General features: G+C 34.6%; 4 protein-coding genes across 6 annotated transcripts in view; 2 read left to right on the forward strand and 2 right to left on the reverse strand.

Moving 5' to 3' along the window:
• Nucleotides 1–265: 265 nt before the first annotated feature.
• LOC106125462 (GTPase Era, mitochondrial) lies at nucleotides 266–2,663 on the reverse strand. Its single transcript, XM_013322675.1, has 5 exons — nucleotides 2,300–2,663; nucleotides 2,047–2,171; nucleotides 1,452–1,626; nucleotides 985–1,179; nucleotides 266–672 (listed from the first exon to the last, which is right to left on the reverse strand). Exons 1-5 carry the CDS (start codon nucleotides 2,486–2,488, stop codon nucleotides 268–270), a joined length of 1,089 nt encoding a protein of 362 aa, XP_013178129.1. The 5' UTR covers nucleotides 2,489–2,663; the 3' UTR covers nucleotides 266–267.
• A 146-nt stretch (nucleotides 2,664–2,809) lies between these two features.
• Nucleotides 2,810–5,722, forward strand: LOC106125461 (uncharacterized). Its single transcript, XM_013322674.1, has 6 exons — nucleotides 2,810–3,229; nucleotides 3,301–3,549; nucleotides 3,622–3,914; nucleotides 4,094–4,660; nucleotides 4,994–5,350; nucleotides 5,515–5,722. The coding sequence occupies exons 2-6, from the start codon at nucleotides 3,303–3,305 to the stop codon at nucleotides 5,659–5,661; spliced, it is 1,611 nt and encodes a 536-aa protein (XP_013178128.1). The 5' UTR covers nucleotides 2,810–3,229; nucleotides 3,301–3,302; the 3' UTR covers nucleotides 5,662–5,722.
• Nucleotides 5,723–5,864: 142 nt separating this feature from the next.
• On the reverse strand, nucleotides 5,865–7,373 carry LOC106125408 (mpv17-like protein 2). Of its 3 annotated transcripts, none has more exons than XM_013322599.1 (4): nucleotides 7,159–7,373; nucleotides 6,870–7,036; nucleotides 6,153–6,391; nucleotides 5,865–6,033 (listed from the first exon to the last, which is right to left on the reverse strand). In XM_013322599.1, exons 2-4 carry the CDS (start codon nucleotides 7,033–7,035, stop codon nucleotides 5,887–5,889), a joined length of 552 nt encoding a protein of 183 aa, XP_013178053.1. In that variant the 5' UTR covers nucleotide 7,036; nucleotides 7,159–7,373; the 3' UTR covers nucleotides 5,865–5,886. The 3 variants fall into 3 exon arrangements, with proteins under 3 accessions (XP_013178053.1, XP_013178054.1, XP_013178052.1); XM_013322600.1 differs by having other exon boundaries at nucleotides 7,275–7,314; XM_013322598.1 differs by having other exon boundaries at nucleotides 6,870–7,373.
• A 146-nt stretch (nucleotides 7,374–7,519) lies between these two features.
• The window catches only part of ca (RCC1 and BTB domain containing protein claret), an 11,248-nt gene continuing 3,793 nt past the window's right edge, over nucleotides 7,520–14,974 (forward strand). The window contains exons 1-15 of the mRNA XM_013322601.1: nucleotides 7,520–8,149; nucleotides 8,226–8,348; nucleotides 8,447–8,624; nucleotides 8,902–9,050; nucleotides 9,442–9,597; nucleotides 10,056–10,276; nucleotides 10,650–10,821; nucleotides 11,164–11,339; nucleotides 11,780–12,062; nucleotides 12,189–12,272; nucleotides 12,883–13,173; nucleotides 13,580–13,785; nucleotides 14,049–14,133; nucleotides 14,308–14,490; nucleotides 14,841–14,943. Coding sequence (XP_013178055.1) covers nucleotides 7,712–8,149; nucleotides 8,226–8,348; nucleotides 8,447–8,624; nucleotides 8,902–9,050; nucleotides 9,442–9,597; nucleotides 10,056–10,276; nucleotides 10,650–10,821; nucleotides 11,164–11,339; nucleotides 11,780–12,062; nucleotides 12,189–12,272; nucleotides 12,883–13,173; nucleotides 13,580–13,785; nucleotides 14,049–14,133; nucleotides 14,308–14,490; nucleotides 14,841–14,943 — 2,848 coding nt within the window. The 5' untranslated portion in view covers nucleotides 7,520–7,711. The remainder of the gene's footprint in view (nucleotides 8,150–8,225; nucleotides 8,349–8,446; nucleotides 8,625–8,901; nucleotides 9,051–9,441; nucleotides 9,598–10,055; nucleotides 10,277–10,649; nucleotides 10,822–11,163; nucleotides 11,340–11,779; nucleotides 12,063–12,188; nucleotides 12,273–12,882; nucleotides 13,174–13,579; nucleotides 13,786–14,048; nucleotides 14,134–14,307; nucleotides 14,491–14,840; nucleotides 14,944–14,974) is intronic.

Genomic DNA, 14,974 nt, shown 5'->3' on the forward strand with positions numbered 1-14,974 from the left:
ATTCAAGCAATTGGGCGAAATAATAAAGCGAGCCACAAGCACGTTTTAAAATGGCGGGTGATCGTCATAACTGAAACCGTGGTCTTAAATTAAATAGCAGTTGTATTTATTTAAAAAGTTATACAAATAATAAAAGACTTTCGCTCCCAAAAATATAAATTATTACAATCAAAATTTTTAATTTGTATTAATAAAAACAACCAAACCGTTTTCTTTTCTTTTTTTTTATTAACAACGAAATAAAAACATACCGTTAATTCTTATTAATTATTTCTGTCTGTACAATTTTTTTTCATTCTGTATATCATCAATAGTTTTATTTTTAACTTTTAATTGTAAATCTAAATCTACAGTTTTCTTAAACAGGTCCATTAAATCATTTCTAGTATAAGATTTGATCTGTTGCAGTCTCCCTCCTCCCGCACCATTTATTAATCTTGCTATTCTCTCCGAAGGACACTCCACAACAACTGAACATACTACTTTTTCATCTGCCTCCAATTCATCATAATATTCTATACATGTTTTCAAATTATAAGGAATTTCTTGAGGAAGGAAATCCAAAAATTTTGCTCGTACTGTTTCTTCAATTAGAGCTTCCGGAGTTTGGTCTGTCCAGTAGTCCGGAGAATACGGCAGGTTCGCAACTTTTGCATTGGATATAAGATATTCCTGAAATTTCATAACAATTAAAATAAACAGACTAAATACTGTGCCAAAAACTTTAAATGTTTTGACAAATTTTAGTTCCAAGTTGACTTTATATTTATCTCTTTACGTAACAACTAGCTCGAAACTCCATCCGCGCGTAATTAAAAAAAAACTTAGTAGCCTCTGTGTTCTTCCAGACTATATTCTAGATTTCAGCAAGATGCATGCAGCCATTCTGGATATACCTTCTAACAAACATCCATACATCCATCAAAACATTTATAATATTAGTAAGATTATTTACTTAAAATAAATAAATCGTTAATAACCAACCTTAATGGCTCCTACACCATCCCCTGTTAATGCAGACACTAGAAACACATCAGAGAAGTGACTGTAGCCTCTTTGCAATTTATTTTTAAAGGCCTGAGATCTGTCAGATTTTGGCATAGGCCTTCCTGCTATTACTCCATTTGTTACATTTCTAATTGTTGCCAAAAGTTGTTTCTTAGACTTCAGTTGATCTACCTGAAAAAAAAATCGCAAAACTAAAATATATTTTTACAACTTGGTTATGGCACATTACTAATACATCGCCCACAACAATTTATTCTTTTTATTTGAGCAGATGTTATGTTCGGATCAATAGAAGCAACTTCTTTTACACATTCAGTGCCACAAACCCAGCAAGTTCACTTTATTTGGGAAAATCATAGGAATATTGAATTTGTTCTTATTTTACAACCAGTCAATTACTTAATTAAGAATCTATACAATTTTTTTTGTATTATTTTACTTACTTTATTTAGTATCAAAAAGCTTGGAATTTTTTCAACTGAGTTTAACATGTTGATTACATCTTGATGAATGCTGTCCCTCATCCATTTGTTTGACACATCATGCACTACACCTACAACATTTGCACATCGTAAACTTTTCTCACATGCACCCAACATTGACAATGGTAATTTATACCTGAAATACAATTTACAGGTCACAAAACTATTCTTTTATATATTGTTCAAATACAGTTAAAATAAAAACATACACAATCATGTCCTTGACAAGTATATCAATACCAAATTACATCTTACCAATATCTTACTTCCTAGTAATATTATGAATGCGAATGTTTAGATGGAAGGATGGATGTTTGTATGAAGGTATCTCTAGATTGGCAGAACAGCTCCTGTGCAGACATAGTCGCGGGTGACAATTATATTAATTATTTTTTCTTTTAAATACTGCGTGTAGTAACAGTTGCACTTTATCATTTATAAGAGCTTACTGTTTATTTATCATAATAATTCTACATTTTGGATCCACTCAGTGACAATTGTATTAACAAGTGTGGCAAGAACCTAATATTTCAATGTAACTTGTATATCAACTTACTTCTTTTGTTCCTTGTCACTTACAACACCCGGAGTATCCAAGAATATAATTTGTGTATCTCTTTCATAACAAATAGCTCTGGCTAACTTTGTTGTGGTATGTACTTTATTAGAAGCAGCACAAATCTGTAAGATCAACATAATTACTAAAGAGAACAACCTGAAGATACCCTTGGCAACAGCATCTATGTATTTCACAAAATATGTGTAATTAGTTATAAAAATATATTGAAATTGGAAAAACTCTTACGCACCTTGCGTTCCATGATCTTATTAATTAATGTACTTTTTCCTGAATTAGGCGCTCCAATTATCGCGACATTTACTACTTTACCGGTAACTTTACTTGCAGGTTGTTCTATTTGGGTCGAAAAGAATGAACATCGTAAGTATTTTATACAACTGTAGGTACTGCGCATTGAAACTATAATTGAAGTAGACATGACAATGTTTACGATATTATAACGAATGAACTATCAAGTAAAGCAGAAACATTAAATATTTTCAGATTTCAGATACGAAAGAGGCAGATATATGAGTACAAATGGGAGACAAGAATGACATTTGATTGGTGACTTTGACAATTAAATGACATCACACCAAGTTTATGATCTATTAAAGTTAATTTACAACTCAAATTTCCACCACTCATAACTATAAAAGCACTTTTTTTATACAAATGGTTTTTTCATGGTATTTATTACCTAATTAAAGGTTCTGTTCTTAAGAAATCTAAATAGAGGTCTTTATTTGTTCATTTTGCTTTTGATTTTTCCATTCATTTGTCGATACAGATATTCAGATAAACGTTCATTAAAATACTTTTCACTTCCACTTACTGAAATATCGTCATGTTTTCTTGTGGTCCTATTTGATAAAGTACTTTTTTCTTGTAAGAACTTATTACAAATATTCTATATTGGCAACTTCAGCACAGTAATCAGCAATCATCATAACAAGAATTTGGTACTTTACTTGCCTTGGTGTCTGCTCTGCTCCTAGAACTTTGTTACAACTAACTATATGATATGAACTTGTTAACTAATTAAACATTTTTACCTTCAAGATTATTAATATAAACAGCGCCTTATATTTTTTATTTTCTTTCGCACCTTATCGTAAAGTTATTTTTGCCGCAAAATATCTTAGAAGGAAGTTAAATCCAGCGGCATGATTTTATTCAGGTACGTAAATTCATTATTCTGTAAGTAAATTTTTCTGTAAGTGTTTTGTTCACATATTATTTTATTTCCAGAAATGTCAGAGATAAAGTATAAAAACCAAATTTTGGCAGCAATAGATCACTTACGTTCGCGAAAGTCTCGCCCAGATATAAACAGAATTTGCAAGTTTATGCTAAAGTGTTATAAAGTAGCACCTAAAGATACAAAAGCTGATCTTAAACGTTGTTTAAAGGAAAGAAGCATATTTAAAGTCGATTACAAAGATAATGTAAGCTATAGAAACGCAGCTAAGTGGCGAAAGAAATCAACACAAAGTAATAGTAAGTTGAAATATTTTTATTATTAATAAACTTTCCTTTGTTGTTTTAGTAATTATTTATTTTCTCAATTAGCAATGGCTTCTGAAATTGATGAAAGAAAAATTATTTCGTCTGCAATCGCGACATTAATATACCGAGATCAAAGTTATTTGGAAAATGGGATTGCTTTCGATGACCTTATACGTGAAGCGGCATTTCTATCGAGATATACGAAAAAGCAACTTGAAACAATTGTCAACAAGGAACTATCTTCAGGCAGCCTAGTCAAATTACCTAATGGTACATTAGCTTTGGGCCCTGCTGGAGATCCTGATGGAGATAGTTCTGACAGTTTTAAATTTGAATATAATGATTCAAATACAAAGGTAAGTCCCTTTTTTAACAATTTTATTTGTTGTTTTGACTCTAATATTAGGGAAGGAAAATGTTAATTGAATTCTTTAAATATATTTCTTCTAAGCAAAAGCATTGTGGAGCAATACTTTAAGGTTTTATAAAAATATTAAATGGCTAACATTAACAAGTTAAAATTTGTGTATTTCAGTTAACATCATCAGCTAATTCATCATGTAGATCATCTCCACAAAGAATGAGGGGCAGACCGAAAAAACGACCTAATGTCACATCTAGTAATAATCAAAATATAAATAACCAAAATTCCGGTGTTAGAGTTGGTGAAAGACGTAAAATGGCAAAAAAGGTATTTGATCCATCAGACAATAATGTACCAAGCAAACGCAAGAGAGGAAGGCCAGTAGGATCTCTTAATAAAAGCACTATAAAGAAAAGATTAATGATAGCTAGTCATCAGAAAAATGAAAAAGAGGGAACACCTTTATCAGAGGGCCAACATTCTTTAGATGGAAGTGGAGAAGACATGGAATCAGAAGAGCCAATCTCTCATGAAGCATCTGGGGGTGTTTGCTCTGTGTGCCACATCCAGAAACCTCGAGGATCTAATGACAGGATTGTGGAGTGTAGAGATTGCAACAACAAAGCTCACTTGAGCTGTCTTCAGACAGGCTCTGGTATTCTGAAACCAAGACCTGATAACACTTGGCAATGCCCACATTGTAAAACATGTGTTGTGTGCTATGAAACAAATGATGCTGTAAGTTTTTTAAAGTTAATTTTTAATTAGTAAGATTATTTTACATTTAATTAAATAAATTGCTTTTACAATTAGATTATATTTAAAGTTATTGGAAAAATATTTATTCATTTAAAGTCCAAAAAACATTACTTTGTGCTTCTTTTATTTTTTTTACCGGATAGACAAAAGGGTAAAGTTTTGGGTATAATTGTAAGTTTGTTTTGATGAATATGGCTAATGGAGTAGCAATCAACTCTAAACTTCAACTCTAAAACTTCTTTTACATTTTTAAAAGATCTTTTTAATTAACATTTCTCTAATAACATTCAAACTTTTCCCTACTTTTTACAGGGTATTTTGACAGTTTGCAATATTTGCTCAGATGCCTACCATGCTTTGTGTCATACACCTCGCATACCGGAGAGATTGAAGGCATGGGATCAATGGGAATGTAACAACTGCTTAGAATCTCATCCAACTATAGTTACCTCTCCTGCAATTATACTTTCCAATATTGATTACAATTCAGAATCATCTACAGTGGATCCATTTTTAAAACCACATGAACTAGATAGGGCACCTACAAAATTAACAGAAGATGTACCATTTGACCCAAGTATACCCGATATAAGTAATTGGACAACAGAAGATGTATACAGCTACTTTATGGAACATTTACCAGAAGCAGCACCAATTTTAAAAGAACAGGTAAACATTTTTCATAAGTTTCCGAAACATCTAATCAAAAATATTATCTTTTTTCTCAATGACATGTGAGATGACAATATGTAGTTTGTAGACAGTGTACAGTGTTAAAACTTAGCTACTCATAAGAATGTCTACTCATACGGTACTTAATTTTTTTTCTTCAGGAATTTGATGGCCAAGCAATATGCACAGCAAGGAGAGCTGACATTGTAAGAGGTTTAGGTCTACCCCTGGGCCCAGCACTTGCATTATATAGAATTGTTGTAAAACTACAAACAAGGAAAGATGATTGGACCATGTGCTGGGGTTAATATTATTCAAAGCCTTCCCTATATTATTAGTTGTAGTAATGTTTATATACTATCTTAAGATTAAAATATTTTTAAATTATAATTCTAACCTTTTATTGGCTAATCTATAGTTTAAATATTTTATGAAATAAAAAAAATCAACTTGGGAACTAAAATTATAATCTTCAAATAAGTTAAATTTAACACTACTCTGATTAGAAAACATGTTAAATAAATAACATTTATTTACACTTTTTTTTGATCATAATGCTTAATAAAGGATAAAAATATGTTAAATAGCATTGTCGCCATGTTTATGTAGAAAACCCTGTAGTGTGTTGGTAAATAATAAAAGTTTAGGAATTGCACTGGCGGCCAAAATAAACAGTCACCCTGGAATAAGAAATACACAAATTATTTTACGCAGAAGGAAATACAAAATTATAGTCTAAGGAACTGTTTTGACACAATGTAAAATCTTATTAACAAAATATTATTTTAAACATACTAACCATGTAAACATAAATGAATTTTTGTTTTACTTCTAATGTACTCTGCTCTAAAGTTTTCTTTTCTAATGTACCCATTCCATAAAAGAAGCATAGAAGTGTTGCTGGAGAAGCAAATAACTGGTCACATGCTATTTTTTTTACAACTGTCTTAACATCAGCATATGGTAGCACTTTGTCCAAATAAATATAATAATAGTGGTGCATAGGTCCCATTATTGTTCCAACAATGAACATTCTTGCTGAAAATTAATAACTTATATACTTCATAATTAAAAGTCCATTAGTTTTCACATGTCTTGATAGCTCTTAGCTTTGTGCGAATCACTGCACAGAACACAATTTTAGGCGTACCAGGATGCAGAGTGAGGGCACAGCTCAGTGCCCCCATTACTGTACCGCCAAGATATTTGAAAAGAATTATACTTTTGTGTATACATTGACATACTTCAAAAATCTTTTTGCATTCATTTCGTGAGACGTTTTTATAGAAAGGTCACTTCCAGTACATGATTTATAATTGTTAATAAGCAATAAAAATAATTTTAGCCCATTTGTGGTACAGATTATCAATTCCAAAGTACAATACATTGTCATCAAAAATAAAGACAAATATTTAAATGTGTTAATATAAGCTGTATAATTTTGACAGAAGATAATTATGTATTTAACTAATTAATTTTGTATTTTAAGAGAAAGCTGTGCAAAGTAATTAGATACCTGTTCTTGGCCAGTCATAACGTTTTGGGAGAACCTTTGATTGGTATTCAATTTCCTGTTGTATAATATCTCCAATACCCATAAACGCCCCAGAAGTAATACTGTTTGTTAATAGTAGATTCTTTTTGAATAATATGTTTATTCCGCGGTGAAAAATAGACTTCATACTGAATAAAAAAAAGTTAAATCTAGGTCGATAAACAGGAAATAGTTTTTATTCCATTTTATACGAATGTTTCTTTCAAAAGCGGTTAAAATGTAATGAATTGTGCTAATGAAAAGTTTTAACCTCTCAAGATTTTGTCATTTTCTGCACAATTTTATAAGATTTTATGTGGATTACTCTAAACATATATGTACCGAAGTTCATACAGTTTTATCCCTTTAGATTTTTTAGAGACTTACATTATTCAATAACTTTATAAATTGCAATTTTATGCAATGTTTTTAAAAATTGCGCTTATTAAAATAAACACTGTCACATTTTTTCTATTACAGCTACAGATTGTGTATTCAGAAAACTGGACTTTGACACTGACAGATTCATTATAAAAACCGAAAATCACTGTAATAATATAATTTGTATACTTTTACTACACCTATTTAATGCAATTTTAATTAACAGTACTTGGTTGTTGCCTAAAAATGTAATATTTTATTCAGACCACATGTTTGTGTAAACTCTTGTAATCGTAATAGATAAGAATCGATGTTAAGGTTTACAACATCTGCAACATCACATCACTAAATGACAGAGAATAAGAAAATCATGAAACATCAGTTCCCTATTTTTCAAAATAAATAAATATATAGAAGATGCTGATATATTATTGAAATTAAAAATGGCACAACATAGTGAAAATCTTGACTTTTCCGCCTTATTTAAATTAGATGTTTTAGTTCACCTCGATATCATAAATCACAGTTTTTACGAAGTCGGCTTAAAAAAATTTTTGGCTTTTTCCAGTGATAAAGAACTCGTTTTCTTGTTTATTAATGCTCAACTTGAAAGGTTTGATAATGTTTATGATTGGGATTTTAATGATAATCCTGTATATTGTATGTGTTTTGAACCAAGCGGCACTTGGCTACTTATAGTAAGTGAGCAAAAGGTGTTACTTGTACCATTTCTCCCATTATTTACTCCCGAAAATTTATATGACTGCAAGTGGTCATCATCAAGAGTTACTGTTTTGCCACTGGGTGATATACCACAGCCAACTTCTGTGGTCTGGTGGTTGACAAAGGAATCTGAAAATATAATTGTTATCGGATCCAAGGTAATTTTTGCATATTTATTTATTATTCCATGCCAGCCTGTAGCCCTGCAATGCAATATTCCTTGTATTTTTGCAGACTGGAGTAGTTACATTCTATTCCTTAGAGTCCCAGAGTATTGTGGGTGAAGTCAAAGTTGCAGGAGAAATTTTGGATTTACAGATATGTTTTGATGATTCCCTAGACTTGTTAGCTCTGTTGGTATGTATATTTTGTAATACAAATATGTATATGTGTTATAATCATTAATAGTTGATTTAATATTTTGATGCTTCTTTAATTCTTTTGAACATTTTCAGATCTCTAGAGGACAATCTCAACAGTGGAAATTAATTTTGGAACATAGATCTATGGGCTACAATTGGCTTCAACAAACTCGAGCTCAAAATGACAGAGAGAAGAAAGATGGATTTATGTCTTACATAAGACAACTCTCGAAGGATAAAATAACATTTTTCACTCAAGGTGGATCTAAAGGTATAATAAAATAACTAAATTTATGAATATATAATAATTTAATGACTCAAAGTTGTCAATGAAAAATAATAGCTCTGTGTAAGATGTATTTTAATTTTTCAGTTCAATCTTTCTTTTTTTTAATAAGAGGCATGCTCTTATAAAAAAAAGGGTCTTGACAGACAGACGGACAGACAACAAAGTGATCCTATAAGGGTTCCACTTTTTTTTTTCGAGGTATAGAATCCTAAAAATATAATGTTTAATGAAAGTAAATACATATTGTGTTGTTTTGCAGATGATAAGCAAACTGTGGAATATGTGTTGAAACCAGTTGAATACTTGCCAATGTTCCGCAAAGGGTCTAATAATTGGGCTCTAACTGCACAGTATGTGAATGGACGACATTTCTTAACTGCATTTGAATTGAATGAAGGAACATTAATTGTAAGTACTTTTTCTTGTATTTGTAGTGATAATTTCCTTAGGGGATCTTTATACAAATATATTTTGAACACAATATTTTTAAATGAAAGTAGAATAAAAAAGTTTAAACATGTGTATTTGTTTGTTAAAGTTCACACATTTATGTCATTTTTAGTAAAAAATAAATGCAGATTCTTAATTCTTACTATTATTAGGGATGTAAATGTTTAGATGGATAGATGGATGTTTATAGGTATCTCCGGAACAGATGCATGGATTTTGCTGAAATTTGGCATGGATAGAACATCACTTGGAAGTGCACATAGGCTTCCACTTAAGTTTTTTTTTTAGTCCTGCGCAGACGGAGTTGCGGGCGACATCTAATATATATTAAAAGCATGATTTTTTGCAGCTTGAAAGTCCAGAAGATGATACTCCATCAAGAACATTAAGGCCTCATATAAAGAAGGATGGTCTGTACATACAAGGCTTATGGTCACAAAGGCTTATTTATTTGCTGAGGAAGAATGAACTTGAAGTACATAGTGCTAATTTCTCTGTTGTTCAGGTAATTTGGAATATTATTCAATCTTATTGTCCATATTATTGCATATTTCATGTTAAAAAGTATATGAGTAATTTCATGTTATATCTTGCACTAAGTAAGTGTAGTTTTATGTGTTTTATCTTTGGTTAGTTGGTTTGTTCGTTCACTTTGACCATTTTTTCACTGCATAAAGGGTGATCAACCTAATAAGATTTAGGCTCGAGTGGCCTTTTTTGTGTAAAATGAGTGTCAGGCAATTGTTGGGTTGGTTGACCAGCCAAATGTTTGACCGCTCAAAGCACAGATTTAGTACCAAATTATACATAAAGTGAAATCAGTAGGTAAATTATAATAATTCACCATGATAAACTTTTACCCTACAGAGGGTTGGTAGGTTAATTTGGGCCAGTAATTTTTTCTTTATACATAAATACTAGAAGAAAATGTTGTAAACTCATGTAAGAAATAATTGGGCACAGGGTGATGGTCTACTGGGAGCTAAGAGAGAGTTCAGTGAACTGTGGTCAGTGGAACTGATAGGCGACGTGCATCGCGCCTACTTGATGACAGCTCGCGAGCCTCCCGCGCCCACGCCCGGATGGCGCGAGCCCACGTTCATGTGCGACCTACAGCTGCCCCGCTTTCCCATTGAACCTTGTCTTGTGGTCACAAGCTGTGGAGCCTACATATTGAATACTGTGTAAGTTTTTACTGTAGCTTTAATTGACATACAGTTCTTATGAAATTTTGACCTATGCATATGGATCTAAGACAAATTAATATGCCTAAAGCCAAGTCATAGTTATTAAATTGAAAAAAGTATTGAAAATTTAAAAAACATAAATTTGTTTTAAATCTGAATGTCCGTACAAAATTTATTTACGCTATGTTTTTTTGTTAGTAATCTGTACTTTTCTAGCGATTTTGACAGATCGAGGTTATTTATACGTACAATTTTATTTGAAACGCACAGTACGTTTCTGTTCTCTACTTTATTAGCTTGGTAATTAGGAAAATATCAAACTGTATTTTTTAGCAGAAACAAAAATACAACATAATCTATTTTGGTACAGTTGTGAGCCATCAGAATGGCTGGTGAGCCTGATAATGCGGGGCGGTGTGGGCGCGGAGCAGTCGGCGGCGGCGCTGGGCGCGTGCGTGCCCACGCTACTGCGCGCCTCCGCCGACATGCTTATGTCCCGCGGGAAGATCGCACCTGCACAATATCTCTTCTCCCTCTCACAGGTATCAATTCTTCATTTCACCAAGCAATCTTTATTCATTCCAGCATCCGAAGGGTTCAAGAGAATGTATTTTGAGATACTTTAAGTGCTTATTTATACTTACGCGCGTGTCCATATTAGTTGTCATGGGTTTGCGCGATAGTCCGGTTCAAATCAGTTAAACTTACTTCGATATGAAATCTAGGAATTCCAAATCGCAAGCTTTGCCGCTATTTAGATGTGAACACTCCCATGCAATTTATTATGTTTCAAATTGTCACCAACGCAAAACGTGGGACTGATTAATGGCTCGCTCCCGCGCGTTTAGCGTGAACAAGTACTCATACAAGTGAAATGTGTATAGAGCCAGCCGGACGGATGGGTGGCTCGGCTGGGCGTGTTCGGGCGTATGCACGAGCTGTCGATGTACAAGCCTACAGGCGGGGGCGCGGCGGGCACGCTCGGTAACGCCGCCATCACTGCAAAGCTGCTGGCAATGCTGCTCAAAGTCGGCACCAACCCGGAAGAAAAGTTTGATGTGTTAGTTAAAAAATACTTAATTAGTAGCCTTTGTGTTCTTTTAGACTATGTTCTACATTTGTGCCAAATTTCAGCGAAATCTATGCAGTTGTTCTGGAGATACCTTCTTATAAATATCGATCTATCCATATATCCAAATTGCATTTACATTAGTAAGATAAGATGTTAGTAAGAAGTAAGATAATGTTCATAACAGTGGTGTAACCGGCAAGTCAAAATGTCTGAGAAGACGAGCGTGATGTGCAAGCGATTTCTCGATTGCCACCATATTTATTTAGTCACATTATTTACAAAAAAAGGTCTTGACAGACAGACTGACGAACAATAAAGTGATCCTATAAGGGTTCCGTTTTTTTCCTTACGAGGTACGAAACCCTAAAATAGCTTTCTTATATTTTCCCCATCGTCTTCTTTTCAGTTTATATGTAACTATTTCACAGGGACGTACAATTGGTAACATTAAGCGAGAAGGAGTTGGTGGAGCTGACATCGGCGGCGGCGGCCGTGGGTCTGTGGGAGCTGGTGCCGCTGTTCAGCCTGTACCACGGACAGCCTCACCTGATGCTGGCGGGGGTGAAGGGCCGACGCGAGCTGTGCCGCGGCGCGCTGGCCTGTCTGCTGCGACACGCCTGCCTGGTGCCCATACTGCTCGAGGAGAACGCACAGTGGCTCTTCGATTTTATTACAGATAAATGTAATACATTCGATACTAAACTTTTAAAGGTATGTATATTCAAATCTCATGAGTTTGTGTAAAAAAATATATTAAACTTTTAATTTTTTTATATTTTTTATTATAACTATAGTTTTTTTGTATCGTGAATTTTTGATTAAATGTTATATTTGCAGTGCTTATGTCTCTGGATGAATCCACTGCAAGATCAGCTGAGGCCGGTGATGCGCGATTTGAAACAAGGAATAACATCTATTTATGTAAGTAGATAAATTTCTCATCATTTATTTATACACCAGATGTCGCACGCGATGGCGTCTTAAATTAAAAAAAAACTTAACTAGCAGCCTATGTGTTCTTCCACACTATTCTACATCTAAGTCAAATTTTAACGAGATCCGTTGAACCGTTCTGGAGATACCTTTTCACAAACATACATCCATCCATCCATCCATCCATGTATCCAAACATTCGCATTTATAATATTAGTAAGATATAAGTTAGACGGATTTTTAAGCGTCTTTATAAAATAAAATCTGGATGACCGAGCTTTGCACGGATTTTTTTAAATTGTGTTTTTTGGAAATTATATTTAAGTACGAATTACTAATAAAATGATGAAATATGAATAATATTTTTTGATCTTACCGATAGAAAAAGTTAAGTTTATGTTTAAGTTGATTATCAATAAAACACGAATTAAATGACATTTTCTAAAAATGACTCCTAGCTAGATCGATTTATCGCCACCGAAACCCCCTACATACTAAATTTTATGAAAATCGTTGGAGCCGATTCCGAGATTCCAATGATATATATATACAAGAATTGCTCATTTAAACATATAAAATAAATATTTTTTATTTTCAGACAACAAGAATGCTGCAACTAATATCGACTTTCATGCGTGTGGCTTGCGTTATTGAAGCTAGGTCACCTTGCCCAGACATACATGTAGAGGTGACAAAGAGACCGGAGACCTGGAAGAATCAGTACACACCGAAGCGTGCTTTGTCCTGTGGTCTCAGTCACTGGGCGCTGGCTGATGATGGCAATGTCAAGGTGATGATGACCAACACTCCTGTCAACACTGAAATAATCGGCAGAGTTCTCGATGTGGCCTGCGGAAGACATCACACTTTGATACTGACGGAGAACGGAGTAAGTAAAATTTGTTGTTTATATCAAAGATTTATTAATTGTATTTAACGTTTTTGTAGCACATCTGTACTAAATTAATGATTTTTATTTAATAACTGTTTTTTTTTTTAATTAATCCAATATTTTTATTTTAAATTGCCTGTTAATATAAATCCTTACAAATCTTCTAGCTGTCGCCCGTGACTCCGTTTGCGCGGAATTAAAAAAAACTTAACTAGTAGCCTATGTGCTCTTCCAGACTGTGTTCTACATCTGTACCAAATTTCAGCGAGATCCATGCGGCCGATCTGTAGATACCTTCAAATATCCATCCATCCATCGATACATTTGCATTTATAATGTTAAGTAAGATAATCTATAATCAGTTATGGTTATAAATATGTACTTATAGTTATTTCTCTGTCAGATATACGCAGCGGGTGACAACCGGTACGGTCAGCTGGGCGTGGGACGTGCGTGGGCGGGTGCGGGGGGCGAGGCGGGGGGTGCAGGGGGTGCGCTGCTACACGTGCGCACCCCCCCGCGCGCTCCCGCCGCCCCCCTCTCCGCAGTCTCCGCCGGACACTACCACTCCGCCGCGGTTGACCTTGGCGGCAGGCTCTACACCTGGGGGTCAGTATACTCTACATGGGCAGGCTATAGGCCATTGTGTTGTATGTCTCTTACATTCAAGTCATTTTGGAGCTGATGGTTGCGGCTGGTAGCTGTGAATAAATTTCGAATTAATGATAGACTAACTACCATTTACGATTTCATTTGAAATATATCAAATCCTGCAATTACCATAAATTTAAAATGGATCAAAGATTTTCATATATTTTATTTTAAAATATAATGTAATTTAGTCATATATAAATGTGATTATATATTTGTAGATGGGGTGTTCACGGACAACTTTGTCTCGGCAATATCGACGATCAATACACGCCGCAGTTGGTTACAAAATTTCTTGGTAGAAAAGTAAGTGAAATCTAATTAATATAATTATACTACAATGCCCATCGTTTTGCTTTATATCTATCAGACTAAAAACGGGTATCACATGTTTTGTCTATGGGTCAGGTAGCCATAGACAAGTCACTAATACCATAGAAAATTAGTTTTACCTTTTAAAAATAAATGTGTAATGTACAGGTGCTGAGTGTGGGTTGCGGTGCATGTCACACAGTGGTACTGATGAAGAACGGCGAGGTGTGGGCGTGCGGTGCGGGCGTGTTCGGTCAACTGGGGGGCGGAGCACGCGCTAAGGCCGCCCTGCCCGCACGCATCGCCCTACCAGATACAGTGACACACATCGCCGTCGGATACTTCCACACAGTCAGTATAATATAACTAATTTTACTAATATTATATGGCTGTATGGATGGATGTTTGTTATAAGGTATCTGCAGACCTGTTGCATGGATCTCGGTGAAATTGAGCATTGATGCAGCACTTAGTCTGGAAAAACATATAGGCTATTAAATAAGTTTTTTTATATGCCGCACGGATGAAGTTGCGGGCGACGGCTAACATTTTTTAATTTTGTGATAACGGAAAAACACTATTTTAGGTGTGCTTGAGCATGGCGGCATTAGGGTGGAGGGCATCGTACAGATGACGTTGAATCGCCAATATGTTGCAATGAATAATATTGTGAGTGTAATATTGTCTGTTTGTCCGAGCAGTTGGCGCTGACGGGCAAGGGGCAGGTGTGGAGGTGGGGCGCGAGCCCGCAGCAGGTGCGTGCGAGCCAGGCGCGCCGCGCTGCCTCCCCCTCGCCCTCGCCCGCCTCCGCCCCCAACACGCCCTCTGACCCCAC

The sequence above is a fragment of the Papilio xuthus genome, unplaced genomic scaffold (assembly GCF_000836235.2).
Source record: "Papilio xuthus unplaced genomic scaffold, Pxut_1.1 DF825928.1, whole genome shotgun sequence".
NCBI lineage: Eukaryota > Metazoa > Arthropoda > Insecta > Lepidoptera > Papilionidae > Papilio > Papilio xuthus.